Below are 10,965 nucleotides of genomic sequence, written 5' to 3'. Positions count from 1 at the left end.
ATATCCTTTCAATAGCTGACCTGGCTTACAAGACAACTAGAGATTTGTGTATTGGTGAAGATGACCTACTTAAATCAGGAACAATTAAAGACCTAGTTCCTATTTAGAAGCTTGACTAAGAAACCACACACACACAAAAATCAAGTTGAAGCAGCCAGGAAATGCTTCTCAGTGCTACAACTGTGGTCATATGGGAGGGTTTGGTGGCGGGGGGGGGGGGGGGGGAATCAAGAAAGGAAGTGCTTGTGATTCATTATTAGCAATGTAAATAGGACACATTTGGAGGCTGTCACCATCCTGATCGCTCATCTGCTTTTATTAGTCCTCATTCTTTATTCTTATTGTCTTTGGTTTTCTGCACTTGTCGTTAAAGTTAGTTATGTTATAAGCATCTGTTTAGCATATTCTATATGAAAATGCAAATAGAGATGAAAAACAGTAAAATAAATATATGCAGCTTCCCTGTCATGTATGTATTTGACTGTAGCACGTCAAATACAAAAGAATTATCACTTTGAAAGTCTGCCTGCTCATTATGTGCATTACTTTTTTACCAGCAGATGGCAGTTTACCATTATTTTAAATAGGTTCTTTTGTTACTATCAGATGTTTTAAAGTTGTAAGTAATTGGGGAAAAGCTGCGAGCTCATTTCAAAGTTTATTTTTAATTCAATTTCCTTCTGCCTCATCCCCTCTAGAAACATCAGTAAACAGGACTGAGCTATTTGTTCCAATTTACTGTTGACCAAGGCTGAACATCTTCTATACAGAGCTCATGAAGCCTCAAACACCCACTGCTGCCAACCTGCCCCCTGAGGCACGCTTTACACTCCCCAGTTGCCAGTCTGCACTTGGGAAGATGCACACAACATTATTAACACTAATAGCAGGGGCAACATGAAGGATGTGACCCTGTACAAAGGAGCAAGTGGCTTATTTACTGTTGTGTTGCTTGGATGCTGTCTGAATTCTGGGTAAAAAAAGAGTTAAAACAACCATCCTGGCAATGCTGTGGAGGCAGCCAAGGAGGACCAAGGGTGCAGGGAGTCTGTGCCAGGAAATGCAGCCTGCAAGGGCGACTGCAGAAATTCTGCCACTACCCAAGGCCGTGCTTTAACCCAGTCAGAAGCGCAACCTCGAGTCCACCTTCCCTGGCCTAACACTGGGATGACAATGAAAGCTTTCCCAGTGAAAAACTCCAGCAGGGAGCACAAATGAAATGAAGGCATGGGTCTGTTGGTCCAGCTTTAACACTTTGGCATTCCCTGACCTGTGCAGCCCTCATGGGCACAGCAGTACCACCCACAGCCTAGGACCAGGCACTCAGAAGAGACGCACCAAGAGTCTCCCTCTCCACTCACCCTGTGGCGACACTGCTCAGTCTGCATGAGCCCATCTTCCCTTAACGCCCTAACAACTCCCTCCTCTGTGCCAATACCACCATTCACACGCCCAAATAAGCAACGAAGTTGGTTGCAGTTGGATTTGTTCCCTCATCCAACTCTGCCACCCACCACAGCACACAAATGCTCCTCTTGATAGCACTGGGCACAGATTTTTGCTGGATTAAAACAATCACGTGGCTCCTGCCTTTTCACAGGAGCAGCACCAAAACGGCAACAAAGAGCAGAACTCCGTTCACCTTACACCACGGGCGTGCCAGCTCTGCCTTTCACTGTGAGATGGGACTCACACATATCCCTTTCTGCCAACTCTTGAGCCACAGAGCACAATGGTGGGTTGAAACAGACTGAGAGTGAGAAGGAGGAAAGGGCTTCTCTCACCTGCTCACAAGCTGGGGCAGACTGGTTTTGTGGCTGGGCTGGGATTTTGTTCATTTGGGTTTTTGTTTTGCTTACACGGCAAACTGCCTTTTCCCTAGGGCTGCACAGGTCTTTTCAAGTCCCGCAAGTTTTGAATTTGTGTTCCTGGTAGTCTCACACTGAAGTGGCAAACAAGAGATCATTTTGCATCTGTTAAAGAACTAAACAAAGCTAAATATTCCAAAACAATGACCACTGCTACACATCAGCCTGTGACCTATCTTGGGAATGCAGTGTTTTCTTTTACATGCAGTTCCACATAGCCTCTTTTTAATGATCTGCAGAGAGACTGATAAATTCACCAACAGTATTAAATTAGAAGCTGAAAACAACAGAGAGCAGTTGTGTTATACAAATGGGCAAAGAGAGATGAAAAACACAGGAATAAAGGAAATGTGACAACATTTGGGAAAAACAGGAGAGCATTACAGTGTAGGGAGCAACAGGACACATGTACACCACGGCATCAGGTACAGATTGACCAGGGGAGATCAAAAATGTGCCAAGGTGAACAGTCCAGCAGTAGTGGGGACAGACTGAGTAACAGGTCATTTCTAATGTTGAAGATCTCCAAAGATGCAGGATGCTGGGTACCCATTGTTGTGAAGGCCTCATGGGCAGAGCTGTGCTTATAAAATAACACTGATTCAGTTCCAACAGCCTTCTGTTGGGACAAATAGCAAACGGAAGTATTTCTGAACCACATAATTATTTTTTAGCTTTTGATAGTTTCCAAACAATCACACAGCCAGAAAATACATGCTGATCAACCTTTCTTCCTTATGTGGGCAACTGCATAAGCAAAACATATTCCACGCGAACCTGCCACCATCCTCTCAACTTTTGTTTCCATCTGAAGAGTACTTTAAATAACATTCAAAGCAGGTTTACCATCAGTTATTACTCTGTTTGATTACTGCATTCCTAAGATAATGGATTTCAAAACTGTATTTTCCACTTGAAAATTAAAGAGCTACTTCTAGGCTTCCTACCTTCTTTAATAAAGTAAGATTCAAACTAGCCTCAAAAGTTGAACATTAATATAAAGGAGATCTGCTGTCATCTTACTAAGTGTTACCAGCAATCATTTAGCATTCCCATTACTTTCCCACCCAAACCTCACCTACTTACATTGAGAAACAAACTGGATTTCTTATACCCACACACCCCCTTCATCTTGCAGATACTTGGGGATACCTGTCACTGTAGGACTTCAGGCTTTCCGCTCTGCTTCACTGAGTGAAAGCAGGTTTGTGCCTCCAGGCAGAAAGAGGGCAGCTTTTCACGCCTGCGATGCACAGGTGCACCCCCCACCCCGACCTTCTGAGCAGCCTGCTCCCCCTCCAGGGAAGCTGCTCCAAGCAGGGGAGAATGCTGCTGGCTTACCTCATGGCCAGTGTGCAAACAGCATATAGCCATGTTTTATGGTATACTTGGTATTGGAAAGCAACACACATTCCTTCAGAGTGCAAGGCAGGAGGGAATCTTTTAATTGTCAGGTCATGCACATCAGCAAGCAACGAAAATACATTTGGCGAGCCCTGCATTTCTTGTACGCACATCATCACCTCCATATTGCAGGCACAGAGTCCCAGCACTTGCCTATGATTACAGCATGCATCCCCAGAAAAACAGGTAGAGGGACGAGTTGAGACATACCCCTTGGCAGAGTGGGCCCTGTCAATCTCACCCTGCAGAGCCAAGAACAGGTTAGCTCCTGGCCCTGCTGCTGGAGAAAACAAAGGGAAAATCCCACATCCCAGTGAGAATCCAGAGCAAAATTGTGCTCCGTGGCTTTTGTCTGAGAGACAGCATTACTTAGATCAGGTCTAACTGCCACACAATAGAGGATGGAGAATCTCTTAATTCCCCCAGAATCCACCTCAAAGACTAAGCACTCTTAGCATCCTCATAATCTTGTGCAAATCAGTAGCTGGACTCAGCCTAGGTTTGCCACTCTATGAATGTGCACTACACTGGGAGGAAGGAAGAGTTGCAATCTGAACCTAAAAGCCAGGGTATGCATTTCCTCCCCCTGCCCTCCCCCAGCTTTACACCAAAAGCAGAGCAGCAACCAGGTGACTTAACTGCTGTCAGCACCTTCTATTTTTTCTAAGTTTCCCACAAGGGCAGAAAGAAACCATAACACTTAAGAACTATGTTACCAGATTTTACACCTCCCTCTATGACTTGTCATACCAAAATCTTGCCATTTGAGTGATAAGAAGAAAATGAAGGCTCAAACCCTGCCATTTTACCTCAAATATGCAGCAAATGTATAATTATAAATTAGTATTTATCAGCTAAGCTCCTCTACTTTAACTTGTTCTACCCCAAAGTAGCACTACAGTGTCACTTAGAAGACAGTAAGGGTGGAGGTGCGATCACTATTAAGAGAAACGCAGCAGAGTACCATGTGGGAAGCAGAAGCAGACTAGAAGCTGACAGTACTGGACTCTACAGAGACACCAGCCTGCAGGACAGGAACAGAGAAGCCCACGGATAGAAGAGCTTTGAGACATTAAATACCTGGTGGCTGAGAGCTGATGCAGCTGCAGCAACCAAGAAGGGTTTGTCTTCATCTGCTGAGCAGGACTGTGGGCTCCTTCCCGGTGGAGGCGGACGTGGTGGGTCACGTGCAGCTGTGTCCCTGGAGTCCAGCTTCCTGCAGCGTGCTCTGCAGAGGGCAGCAGCTCAGTCAGACAGGAACTGAAGCCAGGGAAAAAAACCTGCCTGTCTCACAAGGCATCTTACTGTGAGGATGTCCCTGAGCAACACCTCTGCCTCTGCCTCTTGGTTTCTGGGTAGAACCAAGTCCTAGGAATGAGTGTCTCAAACCTGGCACCCCAAAATGGAGTTCCAAATAACTGGATGCTTAAAAATACTGCAGTACAATGTGTTTAACAAAGGTGGGAGTGAAACATAAAGCAGAAATTCATAATCTTACTGTGTGTGTAAAGGAGGCCATGTCCCATCAGAAACCACCCTGTGATTAAAACCAGGAACAAAGCAAGGTCTGAGCACCTGCAGGATAGAGAATACCCTCCAATGAAGCAGACAGCTGAATCTAAGAGAACCATTAGAGTCAAATTCCCTTTCACCTCTTAGCAGCTGTAAATATGTGAAGGCCAAACTTAGGCAGGACTGTTGGTTTTGTGGCAAGTTTTCTCTGACTTAAGAATTTGTGGTTTTAGTCCAGCACGTGAGAAGATCTTTGGACAAGTTGCACACTGCTACATAACCTGCAGATCTACCTGGCTGGGGTGCAGGACTAATTCTTCATGCACAGCTCACCTACTGTGGCAAATACAATGAATTAAGAATACACTAAGTTAGTGAGCCCTGTAAATGGCAAGTGTTGCAAGGGTTACTAACAAAAGAAATTGCAGGATATACCGTATTTCATTTGCAGCCTGCATACTGAAAATAAGGATCCGTACCCAGGAGTGAATTTTGCTCAGCGAAACTCAAAAGTTTAAGTAAACACAAATAGCCTACACTGAAACTGTGAAAAATAAACAAAGTATAATTTAATTTAATTTGAGCACCCAAGCAAGTCATTTGCAAGTCTGTTTAATGGTTAGGAAGAAAAACCCTTAGTTCAGTCTCTACAAATGGTTTTAGTTACTTCTGTAACTTTCCATCTCTTGAGAATAATCTACTCCTAATAAGGACAATTGCTTAGATTTATAACCCCACTGAGGTCTTGTTAAAGATCTAACAGAAATCCTATTTAAATGAAAAGGACAATAGAATCTTTAAAGTCCATGTAGAGTTTAATTAAAACCTGAAACAGAACCCATGTCTTTATGCATAACAAAAGCAAAATCAGATTTCAAAGCTGTTGAACTACATGTAATTGGCATAAACTATCCATTCAGCCAGAGTAAAAAAAAGTAGGCTATCATATGGAAATTGGAGTCTATTAATAAATAAAAACCCTGATACATGTGCATAGCACCATATTTTTGCATGCATTTTTTAATTTCCTTAATTTGCTGGGCATATCTAAGAGCAAATATGAGACACGCTGTTAAGCTGAACAAATCCAAATGGGACAAAAAAAAAGGCTGACTGAAATCAATGCATTTACATGCACCAGCATTTAAAAGCGTTTCATAACGTTCCCAAAGAGCATGTAAACTGCTGCAGTCTCACTGCAAAACTGCTGTAATCTGTGTTCCTGTGTAGTCATTATTCATACGCGGGAGTATTCAGTTCCTACAGTCATTTTTCATGCATGAATAGTTTAAAACCCAAAATCACTGACATAAATATAGAAGGGGGGGAGGGGGCTCCCTTTTCAAAGTTAACGTCTCGTGAACTCTGAAAGGGAATGCGAAGCCAGATACCAGTCGAGGTGCTGACACAGCTCTCCTGTAGAGGGAAGGGAAGTGGCTGGTTACAGCCCCCCTACAGCCGCAACCAAACCTTCCCCAGGCTAAGAGTCACCACCACTCGCCCTCAGCTGTGGAACCAACTCCATCACGGTCAGGACAGCACAGAGCAGAGCAAAGCAAAGTCTTACCACATCTCCCTTTCCCCCACCAGCATGCAAGTGGGGCCACACATGCAGGGAAGGGAGGTCAGCCCAACAGCTGCTTTGGGCATGCAGTTTCCTTCTCAGGAGATGAACGAAATCCCATAACCTATTCCTGCATTAAATAAAGGGCAAAAGGGCACTTCTCCTGTTTTCCACATGATAAAGGATGATCAGCTGGCTGGGGGGAGGCAGACACACAGACGGGCTCTGCGCAGAGAAAAAACGCACACGAAGGCACACACCAAGACGGCTTCGTGCAGCAGCAGCTGGAAAAGAGGGTGACAGAATGGTGGCTCTCCCCTCCTGGCTGGCACAATGACAGTGCAGAACAGCCATTAGGGAACTCCAGCTCCGAGGTGGGTCACCTCATCTGGAAATACCCCGAGAGGATGGTATGTTAACTATCCCCCTACCGCACGTCAGTCCCTCGTTTAATGATTTAATCAATTTTGTTAGAATACATTTCAAGCACACGCAACATAGCCAGCCCTTCTATTACTTAAGGCTTTCCCCCTTTTAAAATCACAGCTTTTGCTGGTGCTGTGGTAGTAAGTTGGCAACTCGGCTTTTAATTTGCGTTTTTGTACGAGCTTTGAATATTTAGGACCACCTCTGCCTCAGGCCAGCTGCGTCCCCAGGAGCGGGTCCCTCGGAGGGCCCTGCGGCAAATGGCTGTGGCGAGCTTCCTGGCCAGAGCTCTGCCGCCTCGTCCTGCTGTGACCTGAGAGCCGAAACCACCACGGCTCGGTTACACCACCAGCTTTGCACCGCCTCCAACTCACCTTGCACCCGGTACTACTACCACTGAGGCGGGGGGCCTGGGAACACGAGAACGCTATGCCCCACACAGCCCGCCCCGAGTCGGCCACCCGCTGACAGGCAGCGGGCAAGATGGCTGCCGCCCCGCGCCCCGCCCGCCAGGCCGGGCCCGCCCGTCTCCACGGCGACGGCCGCGCTAGATGGGGGCTGAAGGAGAGGGGCAGCGGCCCTGCTTCAGTCAGGGGCCTCCGCCGGTCCCTGCCTGCCGCGGGAGCGACAAGGTCACGAGCCCCGCCACGCTGGCAGCTGCGGGTGTGCGGGCAGGGACGGCGCAGCACTGCTCCAGTCAGCAGTGGCTCGTTTTTGCGCAGTGTGCCCCAGGCCGGCCAGTGTAATCACTGCATTTAATCTTTAATCAAGGAGGAGCAACGTCCAACATGAGGCCTGTGTGAAAGGCACGTTAAAACACTTAGTGTGCGGTGCATCCTAGGGGTTGTATTCCTCAGTGACCCTTTTAAAACGTTCTGGAAGTTCCTGTCGGAGTGCGTGGGAAGGCACAGCTGTTTACAGATGTTAGCCGGTACTTGGAATTACATTTTGAATTCCGCTTGGTGGCAAAGGGATCATTGCCTGTTCCATCCACATAGCAACTGGGCATGTAAATCTAATGCTGTTCTTGTTTTCAAGAGAGACAAACCCCAGCCCGGGTTTCAAGGCAGTGTGGAAGGCTGTGAAGCTGGGAGCATCTTGGAGCGTCCCAGCCACTTTCAAACTCCTCCAAAGCTAACAAGCAGAACTACATCGTGGTGGATTATTGCTAAACTACAAATAACAAATACAATTCAAAACACGTTAACAGCTGCCAATTGCAATTCCAAGTAGGATTTAGGATATCTGTTTTATTGATGTTATGTAGTTCACTTGCCATATACATGCAGCTATTTTCCAGTTTGAAATGTAACTGTAGAAGATAACGCTTTAGTCTGCTCTGCTCTGCACATACACACTTCTTTCTAGCAGTAACAGCATTGCCAGGAGGTAAGACACAAGCTTCTGAACAGGAAATGTGGGGTGGTGGTTACTCATGCATTTGTTTTACCTAATTTCACACAACCACCCTATAGAACAACTGGGTTGTCAGAACAGCTGGGTGGCAAAGGTCAAGAGCCAGCCTGCATGCTTAACACAGAATCACACTCTCTGAGTACTTTCATCACAGGTCTCCACAAGCATGTTTCAGTCATACTGACTTCCAAAAAAGTCTGACCAGGCAGCACACCTTGTCTAGCCATGTGAAACATAGCATCTGTGTAAAGGTTATCCATAGGAGAGACAGGGCAAAGTACAGGCAATGAAGGTGAGGCTTCATGTAAGCAAAGGGTGCTTCCTAAAGCTAAGCCTCTGAAAAATAAATGAAAATACTTTGGCCTGTTATTTTTCCTCTTTTAAAGTTACAAGATGAACTGAGTTAAAGTCTTGGGCCAGATGCCCCACTCCCATGTTAAAAGTTATGGGAGGAACTTTTTCATGAAGGCATATCTGTGAGAGAGGCTTCTTTAGTGATTTTACTTTGCTGGGGGAATGGATTGCTGTCTTTGTCCAGGGCAAGCTGATGTGAGGAGGCTGACACTGGCCAAATGGCTGCTCTGTGTGCCTTCCCTGATCCAGAGCCCCGTGTGTGACTCTCCTTGCAGGCCTGAATCATGTTTCCATGTCTGACACCAGCTCCACCTACAGCTGCAGTCACAGTGAGCACTTACACAGCTGCAGCACGTGACCCTGGATCAGCCTAGCACTTCTTCCTGATAGCTATAAAGGGTATGGAGCAATACAGATAAAGTTCTTCCTTCTGTGCATCATCCTACCCCAGCAAAAGAAACAATTTCTCACAGAGCTTCAAGTAAGCAAAAGGTGTGGCCTACAATTAACTGGGGCCACGAATACAAACATTTTAATCATCAGCTCAATGAACAGGTAAACATTTCAGTGCTAACACCTGCAACCTCGACATAGGATGACACATTTTCAAAATCAGCCTCAGTGACAAACAACATCAAGGAAAATACATACCTACTCTGGAAAGCATTAATGCAGATTAAATCCAGTCATTACCAAAAGTCAGAAGTCCTCAGATCTTCTCTTCCAGAAGAAAAGCACTTCAAGAACATGACAGACACTTTACTTTTGAGCATGCTCCAGCAGACCTCAGTAGAGCATATATGGGAGTGAGGAGTTCACTCAAGTGAATAGGACTATCCCACATGTGTTTCAATTTACCCACTTGCAGCACCAGCACCCACTTACCTCTGTAAAGCTAAACCCAACCAACCAAAACCACAGAAAGGCAAGGTTTAAGAGTAGTTAGTTCTTTTTAATCTTACCTGCAGGGACCCTTAATTAACAACTGTAGTTAGGTAGAAGCTTTTCCTTCTGACAAGCACATCCACAGAATCCAGATTTCTAAGAACAGGCATTATTAAAATGACAGAACAGAATTATTCTTTAAAACATGAGAAGTCTGATGTGTTGGAGAGTGAGATTAAATAGAAATGCTTGAAAATTACTCTCCCCATAGCATCACTGCAGGGTAAATCCTTCTCTCCAGTTTTACTTCCAACCTGAAAATTTCCAAATGTTTCAGAGAGCACCACAGACACCATCAGCCTGCTCTAGGGAACTCTCCATCCTCCCATTGCTTACAAAGCTTTGCTCTGTCTCATAAGAAAACCCCCATCTCCTCCACAGCATTGCCTACAAGATCTTAGCTCACGGCATTTCCCCTCTTCTCTACCCCACTTGGGAGTGTCAGATGCCCCACCCCTAAACACTGCTCCATTCCTCTCAGAGGAGACAACTGCCTCTTCCCCCAGTAACCCAGAAGTCAAACAGATGCCTTCCCTGCAGCCACCTTCATGCCATGCAGAAGTGCCAGCAACAGGGTGTAACAGGCAGTACTTCTGCAGTGAACTAGACGTTCATCACAGACACAAGCAGGGAAAATCCAGGGCATTGCTTAACATGAGAAACAACTGAAGAGGGACTTGGGCTTTTCTTTGAGACAATAATTTTTGTTTACATAGACTGTAGAAAAATCCTGTTTTCTTGGGCAGAGTTCTTTATAAAAGCAGGAGGTATTTTCTTTGCTCAAAATTCAAAGGGACACTCAACTGAACTAAATATAAATATGCTTTTAGCATTTTATTAGGTAAGCTTTTTCTACTGTCACTATGACTAGTCCTATCTTACTGCCACCTTTCCCTTGTTACTTATTAGTGCTGCATTTCAATCCATGTATATGCAGATACACCCATCCACTAAACTGAAATGCAACAAAGGCTCTACCCAACTGTGGATCTGCTTGAACTGTCAGTGAAGCCACAGGGTACAATAGGAAGTACTTGAAAGTATTCTCAAGACAATACTTAAATAAAACAGTACCACTAGGAAAAAGAAAAATCACAGCAGGTCCTGCAAGAATATTCAGACAAGAACTTAAAGTGATGCCTTGTTTCTTTTCGGGTTACTGCTTGTTTTGCACTACATTTTAAACTCAGAATGCTGGCAGGAAAGCTGTCATTGCTGTTACTCTCCTGGTGTTTCTGTAGGCACCGTAAGACAGTCACTCCCCAGCAAAACTTTTGCAGAGGTAGGCTCTGGTGGTAGAATGCATTTAGAAATGATGGCCAGATGGTGGCACAGCAAATGCCCCTCTTCTGAAGGGCTGTATGTGTCTATAGAAATATTCTTTGTTCTATATGCATATCACAGTAGATTAGACACATACAGTCCTCATGCAGAACAACTGCTTCCCAGAACACGTCAGCAGAGTATTTACTACCA

The 10,965-nt window shown here is 45.3% G+C and overlaps 1 protein-coding gene across 9 annotated transcripts in view; it reads right to left on the bottom strand.

Annotated features, from left to right (window-relative positions):
* The window catches only part of HFM1 (helicase for meiosis 1), a 109,663-nt gene that overhangs the window by 54,338 nt on the left and 44,360 nt on the right, over positions 1-10,965 (bottom strand). For all 9 annotated transcript variants that reach the window (XR_009745565.1, XM_061465534.1, XM_061465528.1 and 6 more), the window contains one exon: positions 4,353-4,500. Coding sequence is in view for 8 of the 9 variants with exons in the window: in XM_061465534.1 (XP_061321518.1) it covers positions 4,353-4,500 (148 nt within the window). In the remaining variant the exon portion in view is untranslated. The remainder of the gene's footprint in view (positions 1-4,352; positions 4,501-10,965) is intronic.

Source organism: Pezoporus flaviventris, unplaced genomic scaffold (assembly GCF_033815535.1).
Source record: "Pezoporus flaviventris isolate CSIRO_AGI_PZ_B2104156 unplaced genomic scaffold, CSIRO_AGI_Pfla_v1 ptg000040l, whole genome shotgun sequence".
Classification (NCBI taxonomy): Eukaryota; Metazoa; Chordata; class Aves; order Psittaciformes; family Psittacidae; genus Pezoporus; species Pezoporus flaviventris.
Note: the sequence above shows the minus strand (reverse complement) of the source record. Positions and strands in the feature narration are given on the sequence as shown.